This window comes from Salmo salar, chromosome ssa11 (assembly GCF_905237065.1).
Source record: "Salmo salar chromosome ssa11, Ssal_v3.1, whole genome shotgun sequence".
NCBI lineage: Eukaryota > Metazoa > Chordata > Actinopteri > Salmoniformes > Salmonidae > Salmo > Salmo salar.
The window spans coordinates 21017595-21031989 of record NC_059452.1 but is presented as its reverse complement, the minus strand read 5'-3'; the positions used below and the strand labels follow the sequence as shown (position 1 = coordinate 21031989).

At 44.7% G+C, this 14395-nt stretch overlaps 1 protein-coding gene across 6 annotated transcripts; it reads left to right on the top strand.

Moving 5' to 3' along the window:
• Positions 1 to 1093: 1093 nt before the first annotated feature.
• On the top strand, positions 1094 to 14196 carry LOC106562234 (rho family-interacting cell polarization regulator 1). Of its 6 annotated transcripts, XM_045689177.1 has the most exons (19): positions 1094 to 1337; positions 5246 to 5435; positions 6101 to 6185; positions 6521 to 6641; positions 6793 to 6871; positions 7045 to 7068; positions 7198 to 7251; positions 7466 to 7615; positions 7885 to 7948; positions 8118 to 8161; positions 8261 to 8386; positions 8660 to 8808; positions 9118 to 9226; positions 9734 to 9847; positions 10339 to 11031; positions 11106 to 11290; positions 11619 to 11721; positions 11818 to 11962; positions 13619 to 14196. In XM_045689177.1, exons 4-19 carry the CDS (start codon positions 6550 to 6552, stop codon positions 13684 to 13686), a joined length of 2199 nt encoding a protein of 732 aa, XP_045545133.1. In that variant the 5' UTR covers positions 1094 to 1337; positions 5246 to 5435; positions 6101 to 6185; positions 6521 to 6549; the 3' UTR covers positions 13687 to 14196. The 6 variants fall into 6 exon arrangements, with proteins under 6 accessions (XP_045545133.1, XP_013982446.2, XP_013982447.2 ...); XM_014126971.2 differs by lacking the exon at positions 5246 to 5435 and having other exon boundaries at positions 1113 to 1317; XM_014126972.2 differs by lacking the exon at positions 5246 to 5435 and having other exon boundaries at positions 1113 to 1337; positions 11622 to 11721.
• Positions 14197 to 14395: the final 199 nt, after the last annotated feature.

Sequence of the window (14395 nt, the reverse complement as noted above, 5' to 3'; positions counted from 1 at the left end):
CGGTGGGGACTCCCTGTTAGGCTGCTGGCTATGAAAGAAAGTTAGGCAACAGATTCATTATAAGAGGGAGAGAACCTTTAAGTCCCATGAAAGGGGGGAGCAGAGAAATCCTGTTCATTTTCAAAGTTCTGTGGTTATCTTACTCCTTTGGTAGCCCTCTGCATATATTCCACCCTCCCATAACAGTTCTTCTGAGAAAATAAACATTTAGGGATGACATCTAACATGTTAGGTGTTCCATAAAGATGTTAGGCTACCTCTTCAGCCCCTGTGCTGATATAGATTAATTGTTTACATGCCTTTTATTTTCCTGCATAAGTAAACCTCTGATTATACCTCTACTGCCATTCATTCCAATTAGACTGGTTTGGATATCTCCCTGACCAATATAGCTGCCATGTTCACACCTTTCTGGAACTTTGAGGGTTTATGACATAGCCCTTCTAGTAATTTATTAGGATCTCTGTGTGAACCACTATACTGGTGTATGAAAAAAATGTGAAACAGTTCTATATTTAGCACCACGTAAGCGACCACATACTGTGTTGTCATGGAAACAGCACAAACTTCGGCGTCCTAGTTTATGCTGTGGAAGAGTATATTAATCAGACCTGTTGAATAATTCAGTATAGGAAGAACTATACCCACGCTCAGAGAGACTGGCTGACCTCTCAACCTCTCTGCACAAAACGCTTACATAACTCGGGTGTTCGCTGCACTTGAGAAGGAAAAAAGGTAGTGCCTTAATGCGCAGACACACATTAAGGCTATAGCATATTCACACATGGCACATACAACCTTGTATTAAACATTGTGTTTCTCTGTGTGTGTGTGTGTGTGTGTGTGTGAGAGAGAGAAGGAAATAAATATGTGCTAGAATCTGTTTCTATTGGCCCCTAGTGCAGATGGGTATGTGCGACGCTTGATGGCTCCAGAACACTGCAAGCAAATCCTGAAACGTCGTCGATGTTTATGGAGAACTTATTTTCACCTCCTCTTCCTATTCCCGAGATATAACGGGAAATGTATAGTCACAAACAGACGCGCTTTTTCCGTTTACCCCGACCGCCACACCCCTTACTGGGGGAGGGGTTTAAGCCCCGAGGCGTCGCCAGGAGAAGAGGGGGAGGGGGAGGAGGAGATGGGAGAGAGTGACAGTGACAAAGTGAAAAATTTGTTGGGAGTCGGAGTAAGGATAGCAGGACAGCGCCCATGCTGAAATAGGATAGGCCAAACTTTTTATTCTCACATCGAAACATCGGATTCTCGTGCTCCGGTCGGAATAGCGGCGATTGAAACATCGGGTCCTATGGACATGTATGTAACAACAGCAACTTGTAAGAATCATTTCCCCTTCATTTTCTAATGGGGTGGGGGTTGCATCCATAGTGTAATTTACAGTTTACAGTGTTATTTTCGGCTTTCTCAAACTCTTCCGCTATGTGGCAAAGTGACAGTGTGAGCCAGTGCTCATAAGTAGATGTTCTGGTAGGCTACTAAACGTTTTTAACTTGGCTTGGTTTTGTTCAAATTGAAAGAGTCATGTCATTAAATAAAAAAATAAAACATTCTACCGGACAGTGGGGGTTTGTAAAATTTTGCCGGGATGGACGGAGATGTCATGCTGTGGTTATCACCCATATCGTGACCGACAATACATCCTACTTTTATTTTTGGTGACACAGAGGTGAAAACATCCACAAACACTGGCTCAAGAGTCCAGGATCTCGAGTTTACTGGGTGGCAAGATTTGAGGCCATGTTCCAACTCAGTGGAGCATCCTAAACGCTGCGTAAATACGCTTTTTTGGAGTTGTTCGCCATGGCCTGTGTCGTCCATGTATGTCTGTGTCTTTGACGATAATCCCGTAATCTCTAATCCAAAATACTCCAAATGCGTTTTTCACACCACTGGGTGTCTGTCAATCTGTCTATGGGTTTCTCTACATCTCTCCACATGGTCCTTCCTTTATAATCTGTGTTAGAGTTTATTCATGCAGGGGACCAGTCCCCATCACCCCTACCCAGAATGTAACTTTTGCCACCATTGTCAAAACAGACAGCATGGCCCTGCTTGTGCAGTGGAGAATGGATTTGACAGAGCTCCACATACACAACAGTGCAAGGCCACTGTCTCACAGTGATGACCTCATGGTATCATTGAATTAATCTCTTCACTGACTACATTATTACTATAATCTGTAATTCGAACCCTTTTTAGGGAGATCGTTCACAAGAAGGCTAACTATGTCTTGTAAATATTGCAAAGTTACAGTGGGGTAAGACTTGCAGTAGGTTACAGCAGGACGGTCAATAAATATTGGATGGTTTGCATAAAGTCCGTAGAGTATGGCTTCGTGTGTGAGAGTGTGACCTGCTGCTCATGCGCTGGCCTGCTGAGTGTGTGGGAACAGCTCTATGGAAACTCAGCCTCGTGGGGTAATTCTTACAATCTGTCCTTTCTGTGCGAGTCGCCTGTGTAGAGGATTAATAATAGCTAATGATCCAATCAGCTGCTCACCAACACTGGTGAAGAAAGGAGTACACACAGAGAAAAACAAACATCACAAATATAGATCTACTACAGTCTACACTTGGATCAAGAGGTGGCACTGGCAGGAATTGAGTTTCGGGATGTGTGTGTTTGGAGGAAAATGTCTGAGATGAGAGGTGTATGTGGGGGGCTGCTGTGTTTTGTTTATGTGTGTTTGTGTATGTCTATGTTAGTGAATGTGTTGGCTGGTTAAAAAAAAGAATCCATAAAATGTAATAAAGACAGCCTTCATTTATCAGATTTGTTACCCAAACCACACCTCTATCCAAAACTAAACCTGACCTTGACTAACCCAAGCTAATCCTCTCAGCGTCCGGCTTGGATTAAGGATTAAACTGGACGCTTGGAATTCATCATGGTCTAAGGATTTCACAATCTTAGACCAGAAATCACTTGGACAGTTCCATGGTGATGGTAGAGGTTGCATGTGTACATTATATTATTGTACATTAAATAGGCTTCAGATTAAGATTATTTTAGTTTATCTGTCCATCCGTCCTTCTCTCCCTCTCTCTCTGCCAGCCACTTACTCTCTCACAGAAACACCCAACCATAAAGATGCAGGGTGGAGTAAGGGTAACTAACACTGTTTGAGTGTTCTGTGTAAAAGGTAGGCTACTGCTGAGTCGTCATGTCAGTTTCATCTACAGGCGTGTGGAGTTTTAGCCTCGCCTCAGCTCATTTACTGAACCTTTGTGTTAATGTAGGTTTGGCCTTCGCTAGTAAGATAAAGTTTAGCCTTTAATCCTTTTGTGTTACTGTCTTATCATAGCTAAGACACTTACCCTGTGGGGTGGCTGTAATGCTTATTATGCTCTGTTCTTATCATAGCTAAGACACCTACCCTGTGGGGTGGCTGTAATGCTTATTACGCTCTGTTCTTATCATAGCTAAGACACCTACCCTGTGGGGTGGCTGTAATGCTTATTACGCTCTGTTCTTATCATAGCTAAGACACTTACCCTGTGGGGTGGCTGTAATGCTTATTACGCTCTGTTCTTATCATAGCTAAGACACTTACCCTGTGGGGTGGCTGTAATGCTTATTACGCTCTGTTCTTATCATAGCTAAGACACCTACCCTGTGGGGTGGCTGTAATGCTTATTACGCTCTGTTCTTATCATAGCTAAGACACTTACCCTGTGGGGTGGCTGTAATGCTTATTACGCTCTGTTCTTATCATAGCTAAGACACTTACCCTGTGGGGTGGCTGTAATGCTTATTACGCTCTGTTCTTATCATAGCTAAGACACTTACCCTGTGGGGTGGCTGTAATGCTTATTACGCTCTGTTCTTATCATAGCTAAGACACTTACCCTGTGGGGTGGCTGTAATGCTTATTACGCTCTGTTCTTGGAGAGGCTCTGTTCATGGTGACTGTACATGTGGCTGGTGTCTTGCTTGTTTAGACTGTTATTGGATTCTCTTTTTCCAGAGAACTCCAACCAGAACATTTTGAAGTGTGTGTGTGTGTGTGTGTGTGTGTGTGTGTGTGTGTGTGAATGCGTATGACACAGTGGACACACATGCAATCTAACAAATCCCTTGAATATATGAGCAGGAGGAAGAGTAGCAGTTTTACACTCTTTCACACACTCCTACTCATATGTGTACACTTGCACACACAGATGGTTTTATATTCCTGGCCCAAGCTCCTCTGTAGAATTTCCTGTGTAGAGTCAGCCATCAGACTTCCTGTATTCAGGATTGGATGTGGGGGGGGGGAACCGGGCTAATGGGGAACAGGAAAGGAGAGAGAGAGAGAGAGAGAGAGGGAGGGAGGGAGGAAGCACAATCACAGAGTGTTTTCTGGAGTCAGTGTTGGTTGTTGAGCTATGTACAATGCAGCCACATAGCATTGGACACGACACAGCAGACAAGCTCTGAGGGAAGGAGGGGAAGTAAGTGAGTGGGAGCTAGGCTATGGTCTGTCCTAATTGTCCCTAGAATTTCTAAGCAAACAGCTGGAGGCAGGGCTTTCACCTACAGAGCTCAATTTTTATGGAATGATCTGCCTACCCATGTGAGAGACGCAGACTCGGTCTCAACCTTTAAGTCTTTACTGAAGACTCGTCTCTTCAGTGGGTTATATGATTGAGTGTAGTCTGGCCCAGGAGTGTGAAGGTGAACGGAAAGGCTCTGGAGCAACGAACCGCCCTTGCTGTCTCTGCCTAGCCGGTTCCCCTCTCTCCACTGGGATTCTCTGCCTCTAACCCTATTACAGGGGCTGAGTCACTGGCTTACTGGTGTTCTTCCATGCCGTCCCTAGGAGGGGTGCGTCACTTGAGTGGGTTGAGTCGCTGATGTGGTCTTCCTGTCTGGGTTGGCGCCCCCCCTTGGGTTGTGCCGTGGTGGAGATCTTTGTGGGCTATACTCGGCCTTGTCTCAGGATGGTAAGTTGGTGTGTGAAGCTATCCCTCTAGTGGTGTGGGGGCTGTGCTTTGGCAAAGTGGGTGAGGTTATATCCTGCCTGTTTGGCCCTGTCCGGGGGTATCATCGGATGGGGCCACAGTGTCTCCTGACCCCTCCTGTCTCAGCCTCCAGTATTTATGCTGCAGTAGTTTATGTGTCGGGGGGCTAGGGTCAGTCTGTTATATCTGGAGTATTTCTCCTGTCTTATCCGGTGTCCTGTGTGAACTTAAGTATGCTCTCTCTAATTCTCTCTTTCTCTCTTTCTTTCTCTCTCTCGGAGGACCTGAGCCCTAGGACCATGCCTCAGGACTACCTGGCATGATGACTCCTTGCTGTCCCCAGTCCACCTGGTCGTGCTGCTGCTCCAGTTTCAACTGTTCTGCCTGCGGCTATGGAACCCTGACCTGTTCACCGGATGTGCTACCTGTCCCAGACCTGCTGTTTTCAACTCTCTAGAGACAGCAGGAGCGGTAGAGATACTCTCAATGATCGGCTATGAAAAGCCAACTGACATTTACTCCTGAGGTGCTGACTTGTTGCACCCTCGACAACTACTGTGATTATTATTATTTGACCATTCTGGTCATTTATGAATATTTGAACATCTTGGCCATGTTCTGTTATAATCTCCACCCGGCACAGCCAGAAGAGGACTGGCCACCCCTCATAGCCTGGTTCCTCTCTAGGTTTCTTCCTAGGTTTTGGCCTTTCTAGGGAGTTTTTCCTAGCCACCGAGCTTCTACACCTGCATTGCTTGCTGTTTGGGGTTTTAGGCTGGGTTTCTGTACAGCACTTTGATATATCAGCTGATGTAAGAAGGGCTATATAAATAAATTTGATTTGATTTTGAAATACATTTGATTTGTTAAATGGCTCTCCTTCCCCATACACATTTTGTCTTCTACAATATCACTTATCTAGTCCTTTCTCATCAACGGTCATGAGAACTTGTTCTCAACTAGCTTACCTGGTTAAATAAAGGTGAAATAAAAATGAAGGAAAGGAAAGGATATTAGGAAAGGATGCTTTTGAAAATAAGCCATGGAGTGGGATGGAGTATGGTAGAGAGTAAGGGGAGAAAGAGAGTGTGTGTGTGCAACCTGTAATGTCTTCCTTCCTGTTCCTTTACATACAGGACGTGTCCTAGGATCTGTGGAAGCCACCCCACTGTGCTAAATCCTCCCAGCATGCAGTAGGGGCGGTCCACCTTAACTCCACAGGTAAGACACACACGCACACACATAGATAGACTCTCCACACCTGAATGCTGTAACACACTGACGGCTGGCACACAGACAAAAGCAAGTCCATCCTGCAGTGTCTGTGAACTGTGACCTTATCTTCCTCATTGAGCCAAATCTACTCATTGGCAGTCGTGTGTCTGTGTGTGTCTGGCTGCTTGTGTGTGTACTAGTCACTTATCCTCTTCACCCCCTGTGGAGTATGAAGCAACTACAAGCAAACACCATTGCATGTGTGTGTGTTATTGTCTCTCTCTTAATCTTCAGTACTCCACTATGTCTATTACAAAGTATCTTTCTCTCTCTGTGTTAAGTTCACGGCATCGCCCTCTAAAGAACCAGGATGTTTACAGGTTCTACCAAGAACCCAACCCCTAAAATACCTCAGCCTGAGCGGCTGGACGAGGTGTACTCTGCACTGAGGAGAGGCCTACAGTGAGTAACACACACACACACACACACACACACACACACACACACACACACACACACAACTGGCCTGGCTGTTGTAGCAGACAGGTCAACAGTGAGACAGGAAATGGTTCAAAGTGAAACAGGAAATGACATCACAATGCTGTGTTCTCAGGTCATTCCTGCAGGTCCACCAGCTGGAGCTGGACAGCCTGGGGCAGCAGATCAGAGAGAGCAAGAGAAATGGCCGTCTGGTGAGAACACACACCACCAATCACACCAGTACTAACCCATCATCACCACACTAGCCAATGCCTCTCGCAACATCCGACTTAGGGGACGTTTAATTTCTCAGGACACTCTGTTAGAGTAATACTGTGTGCAAGGTGATGTTAACTGTTATATGCCTCCCTTCCTCTCTCTGCAGGGGTCTCTGTATGAGTTGGATAAGGTGGGTTTCAATCACACCAGGGGAGATGACTGTATTAATTCACAACTCTATTAATAAACTAATGAATATGTACATTTTGGGGTGATTTAATTGCTGAATAACTTGTCTTTGATCTTTGTGCTTTATCAGCAAGTGAAGGCCATTGAGAGATTTATGCGTCGCTTGGAGTTCCACCTCAGCAAGGTATGACTTTGTGTGTGTGTGTGCATCTGCAGTGCAGTAAGATACCTGTTAGCCATACATTTGTCATAGTGTTGTCATAATGTTGTAACTACGAGTAAACTCTGTTTTGTTATAGTGTAACCATCTCTAATACTTTTTGGTAGATTAAGGAGCTTTACAGGTCTGTATCACCATAGTGTTTCTGCACAGCTGTAATGTTGCTGTAACGTTCCAGGTAGAGGAGCTGTACGATGCTTACTGTATGCAGCGGCGGCTGCGGGATGGGGCCAGCAAGATGGTGGCAGCCTTTAACTCTGCCACAGGGAGCAAAGAGGCACGGGAGAGCCTGAATGAGGCCAACAGGGGCTACAGGGAGTACACTGAGGTAGGGGGCAGGAGCTTATGGGTACACTGGGGAGACATGTTAGAGAACAAGGCTATTTGCTCTTTCATAGAGCCTTTTAACGTTTAAAATAGCCATTTACATAATGGAACGTAAGTCTTGAAATAAGTAATTTATCAGAAATAAGAGTTTGACCGCAATGTCATGTTGCTCTGACAACAAACATCACAGATTAATATTGATATGAATGGCTCATTCTCTCTCTCTCGCCTCTCTCTCTCTCTCTCTCTCTCGTCTCACTCTTTTTGCAGCACATGTGTTCCCTGGAGAGTGAACTGGAGAACCAGATGGGAGAGTTTCACATCAAGATGAAAGGTGAGTCATTTTCTCACCCTCCACTTACCCCCCCTTCTCCCACCAATTTGTTCTGGCCCTCACTCCCATCTGTTCTTACCACCTCCTCGCTCTCTTTCTCTCTCTCATTCTAGTGTTCTCCCTGTGTGCATATGTTATGTACTGTAACTGTATGTTTCCTGTATTGCAGGTCTGGTTGGCTATGCACGGTTGTGTGCAGGAGACCAATATGAGGTGAGAATAGCTAATGGACACACACTCACCTACACTGACACATACACACATACAGTATGCACACACACATGAGGCACTGATGGTACCCTTGACCCCCAGGTCCTGATGCGTTATGGGCGTCAGCGCTGGCGGATGAAAGGTCGTGTGGAGGTCAGCAGTAAACAGGTGTGGGACAGTGAGGACAACGTCTTCCTGCCTCTCATCACAGAGCTCCTGTCAATCAAGGTGAGAAAGCCCTTTGGATGGAGCATGATAGCGTTTATTATCAAATCAGTATTTACTGTAATTAACTCTGGATAAACGTGTTTGTATTTATAATAACATATTGATTATAAACATGTTTATAATAACTATATGTTATTACTGTATTGCCATGTTATTATCACATTATTGTACACAAACAGCAAAAATACCCAAAACTTAACAATAGTCCTAAAAAACATCACTTGCCGCCACCATTCAACTGACTGTGGTTGTTTGTCCGTTATGGTTGCTAAGGTGACTGAGCTGAAGAGCTTGGCCAATCACGTGGTGGTTGGCAGCGTGTCCTGTGAGACACTCGACCTGTTCTGTCCGCTGCCTCAGACGGTTGCCGTGGATATCAACGACTTGGGGACAGTAAAACTGAACCTAGAGGTCAACTGGAGGTCAGTCTCACCTCAATCATCCCTCTTTACCACTTCATCCCCCTGTCTCACCTCCCTGCCCTGTCTCACCTCCATCCACCTCAACCCCTGTTCCACCTTCATCTACCTCCCCATTCTATCGGTGATAGCCAAACCAGGCCATTTGTGAAGAGAAAGAGTACTGTTTGTGTCAAGACTGACTCATACATTTGTCAGTAGTATTAACACACGATACAGCTGTTTCTATAATATACATCTCTAATGTAATTATATTGCCCTCTCTCACTTTCTCTCTCGCTCTCTCACACACTATCCTTCTCTCTCTCTCAGTCCATTTGATAAAGATGACCAGACCTCGTCCTCCAGTACGGTTTCCAAGCGCTTTTTGTCCAATCAGAGCCCTCCAGACACACCTTCCATGCGCGAGCAGGTGTTTTATGTGAGTCATACCTTGTCCTCCCTACCTCTCTCCCCAGCTTTAACCTATGCTTAAGTCAGCAGTTCATAATTGGCTGGAAAACCTAAATATTGTATTGTTTTATTGTTGTTATTATAACCATTGATTACTACTCGCTATTATTAGTTTGTTCTGTTTCAGCTGCTCCCTGGCTGCTGTTTTTGTAGAGGTAGAAGTGGTGTGTGTGTGATTGTAGTAGAGGTGTGTGAGTGTATCAGTGAGCTGTGTAGGAGAGGAGTGTGTGAGCGTACAAGATCGGGTTGTGGACCGTGTGAGTGTATTGGTGAGCTATGTAAATGTAGGAGAGAAGTGTGTGAGGATAGGAGTGAGTTGTGTGAAGAGTGGAGATCTGGTTGTGGGGTGAATGAGGGTACCAGTGATATGTGTGAGACCAGAAATGAGTATGAATGTAGCTGTGGTTCTCTTAGCTGTTTAATAGTGGTTGAGTAGTAGTCCAATTTCTCCCTCCTCTTCCTCGCCGCGCTGAAGAGCATTTCTCCTCGGAGCAGGGCCAGACTGGGCCAACGTTGGTCAACATTGGAAGTGTTCCGTGACACCTTGGCGGACAGGCTCTCTCCACCCAGCCGCGTCCACTCACAGTTGGTGTGTGGCTGCATACAGTTGAAGAAGTGTGATTGTCTGTAGTTGAAATATGGTGGTCTGGTTAGTGTGTGGTGGTTTGTAGGTAGTCAAGTCATGATTTTCAGTGTTCTGTACTTGGTAAATGTGAACTAGCCAGTGAGTGAGCCTTGGTCCATGAAGTATGATCATTGCAATTTTCTGAAATGCAGTGCCATCTAGGGAATTTGATTATTTTGTCCTGACATTCAGATATATTGAAAATCATGTTTGTATTTAAAGTGTATATTCAGTGTGCAGTTCTGGTATAATTGTTCTGTCATTAATGGTGTTTTAGCCAAGTTAAGTGTATGACAGCAACACCGGGTCATCAAAATAGGAATTTCAATTCTCCTTTCCAGATGGAAATAAATATATTTTTGTTTTCCATGTTTTGTCAGATGGACTTGGCTATTATTGATGATATATTTCCTCTGCCCCCACCCCTTCCCTCTCTCATTTATCACTCTCTGTAGTCTCTATTGAGGAGACCAGGGGAGCTGGAGAATGGTACAGTCTGGTCAAACTCCTCTGAATCATCAGACGACTCTTCCAGCCCAGCCATGGGACACACACACAGGATGATGGCCACTCACAGCCTGCAGACCACACCCACTATCCAGATCTCCTTCAACCCCCGCCAATCAAGCGTCTCTACCCCATCCCTCTCGTCCAATCATGAGGAAGGGGAGCCAGGCGCCATCAAGGGATTTGGTGGAACAGATTCTGTGAAGTGTACACTGCTGAATGGCCATTTGAAGTGTTCTCGATCTCTCAGCCATATCAGTGAGAGAGCCATAGACTGTGCTTCGACTAACAGGTTGTCTGACCAATCAGTTGAGTCCTCTGAAACGCCAAAGCCCCTACCCCGCTTAGACCTTGAAGTCTCCTGTGTGGCTTCTCACTGCTCTAACCAGGACATGCATGAAGCCTTGGACTTGCCTGAATCTAGGGGCCTAGAGTCATGTGTTTCAACCCCAGTGGATCAGGGTGATGCTCCTCCGGCCTCAACACTACAGGCTGAGAAGCCTAGAGCTGGAGTAGAGCCTCTTCCCACAGACCGTGTACTGGGAGAGGGACTGAGGGAGGAAAAGTCCTCCATGGAACACAATCAAAGACTCCAATCTACCCAGCCACAAGAGCTAACACTACCAGAAGAGACAGTGACTGTGAGTGTATGTGACAGGTGTGTGGGTAGACATGTAATTGTGTGATGTGTGTACTAAGTCTATTTACTCCATAGGGTCGATCTCACAGTCGGTCCTCCAGCTTCACTCAGGAAGTTGAGACTGCCCTGGAGAGCTTTGATTTTCTCAACTGCTCTGACCTTGATGATGATGAAGAAGAGGAGGAAGAAGATGAACAGAAGAGGGATGAGAAGGAGAAGGAACAAGAGAAGGAAGACAAGACAAGGGACTCTGCTGATAGGTCAGCATTCTCTTCTCTTATGTATCAGGCTCTAACTGAACTCATCCTGCCATCTAGTGTTTGGAAAGTGGAATGGTACGTGAATTTAGTTGAGTCTGGATGGTGGATTTAGTTTGTATAATACTGGGTGAAGTTGCATAGTGTTGTTTTCAAATGTTGTACTCTCACACTTCTTTGAATGTGCCCAAGTCCTTCATATCCATTTCATAAGACAGAACTGTTTGCTCAATATTTTGTATTACACAGAGTGAGTCAGAGTCTGTGTGTGAATGTCAGATTAAGTGTGTCAGATTGTGGTCTGTAATATTCTCCTTTTTGCTTTCCTCAGCAGTGATGCGTGTGAGGACGATGTTATAGAAATCATTGTCGAGGCCCCTGAAGGCTTCCGGAATGAGGACTGTCCTCCTCTAGATGCAGACTGCAGCTCTGAGGTAATGATAATGATCATGGGTTTATGCATGTATAAATAGTGCCTTAGATTTCAGTGTTCTAAACTGTAAACAAGTTTGCATGTAAAATTTACGTAGGAGGAGGAGAGTAGCGAGCAGCTGCAGGCCTCCAGTGAGACAAAGGACAAGCAGGAGGAAGAAAAGGAGAAAGTGGAAGACAAGAAGGAGGAGGAGGAGGAGGAGCAGGTTACAGAGATGGACATCCCTGCCAGGCAGGAGCATGGTGAGAGGGGAGGGTCAAAACAGGGGAAACTGCTAACTTGACAGTGATTTGACGTGTGAGTGGTGTTGATCGAGATGTGTGTAATTTGTATATACAGTGCATTCGGAAAGTATTCAGACCCTTTCACTTTTTCCACATGTTGTTATGTTACAACCTTATTCTATTTTTGGGGGGTGTACAAATTTATTACAAATAAAAAACTTAAATATTATATTTACTTAAGTATTCAGACCCTTTACTCAGTACTTTGTTGAAGCACCTTTGGCAGCGATTACAGCCTCGAGTCTTCTTGGGTATGACGCTACAAGTTAAATAAAGGTTGCCTGGTTAAATAAAAATGAAAATAAAACAAGCTTGGCACACCTGTATTTGAGGAGTTTCTTCTCTGCAGATCCTCTCAACGTCTGTCAGGTTCAATGGGGAGCGTCGCTGTACAGCTATTTTCAGGTCTCTCCAGAGATGTTCAATCTGGCTCAAGTCCAGGCTCTGGCTGGGCCACTCAAGGACATTAAGAGACTTGTTCCGAAGCCACTCCTGCGTTGCCTTGGCTGTATGTTTAGGGTCATTGTCCTGTTGGAAGGTGAACCTTCACCCCAGTCTGAGGTCCTGAGTGCTCTGGAGCAGGTTTTCATCAAGGATCTCTCTGTACTTTGCTCCGTTCATCTTTCCCTCGATCTTGACTAGTCTCCCATTTGCTGCCGCTGAAAAACATCCCCACAGCATGATGCTGCCACCACCATGCTTCACCGTAGGGATGGTGCCAGGTTTCCTCCAGACTTGACGCTTGGCATTCAGGTCGAAGAGTCTAATCTTGGATTCATCAGACCATAGAATCTTGTTTCTCATGGTCAGTGTCCTTTAGGTGCCTTTTGGCAAATTCCAAGCGGGTTGTCATGTGCCTTTTACTGTAGAGTGGCTTCCGTCTGGCCACTCTACCATAAGGCCTGATTGGTGGAGTGCTGCAGAGATGGTTGTCCTTCTGGAAGTTTCTCCCATCTCCACAGAGGAACGCTGGAGCTCTGTCAATGTAACCATCGGGTTCTTGGTCATCTCCCTGACCAAGGCCATTCCCCCCCGATTGCACAGTTTGGCCAGGTGGCCAGCTCTAGGAAGAGTCTTGGTGGTTCCAAACTTTTTCCATTTAAGAATGATGGAGGCCACTTCTTGGGGACCTTCAATGCTGCGGACAATTCCTTCGACCTCTTGGCTTGGTTTTTGCTGTGACATGCACTGTCAAATGTGGGACCTTATATAGACCGGTGTGTGCCTTTCCAAATCATGTCCAATCAATTGAATTTACCATAGGTGAACTCCAATCAAGTTGTACAAACATCAAGGATGTTCAATGGAAACAGGATGCCCCTGAACTCAATTTCAAGTCTCATAGCAAAGGATCTGAATACTTATGTAAATAAGTTATTTCTGGTTTTTATTTTAAATAAATTTGCCAAAAAATTCTAAAAACCTGTTTTTGCTTTGTCATTATGGGATATTGGGTGTAGATTGAGGGGAGAAAATATTTAATCAATTTTAGAATAAGACTGTAATGTAACAAAACGTGGAATAAGTCAAGGTGTCTGAAAACGTTCTGAATGCACTGTATTGATTGTGGTGTTGTCATTGGTGAAGAGTAAGTTGTATTTATGCTTCATGCAGGTGATGAGGCATCCTGTGTTGAGGAACCCTGCTCCACCCCCAGCAGTATGGCCACCACTGCCCTTTAACATAATGGAGATGCCACTTCTTCAGACCATTATCAGATGCCATCCTAATCCCACCACTCTAAGAGATCCTTACCATTTCACCACTAACAGATCAAAGAGCTCCGCTCCTCTTCTAGATCAGACAAGCGATTTCTGCCATGGAGGTGGAGATTGCGCAAATGAACAGAAATATATTTGCTTCCCTCTCTCCACTCGTGATTGAAAACATTAATGACTATTGTTGTCCACTCATCCAAAGGCCACATGTAAACACACAGTCACCTTACAGTGAAGATAGACATCTTTAGTCTAATGGAGCCTCTTCAATAAGAAAGTGCCTCAAGTTACAGAAAGGGGGATTGTCAGTTAACGAATACATGAAGAAAATGAACTTTTATTACTAACCAGAGAAGAATATGAATGAGTATACAGAGTTTGATACATTGTTTATTTTCAGGATGACTTACAGATTGTGCACTATAACAGATACAATTATTTACTGTTTCATATAAATAAATAATGTTGAGCAAATATGTTGCCTGCTCTCAATTTATTTTACTTTATTATAAAAATTCTGTTGGTAAATCTACTACATTGAATGGTATTCCTATGAGAGTACTTTCAGTGTGCTTTAAAATCAATGTTTGAGAATGATAACAATTATACAAAACCCCTCAAATGTTCTGGGCAGCACTTTTATGTCCATGACTTCCAGACTTCAACATCTTTG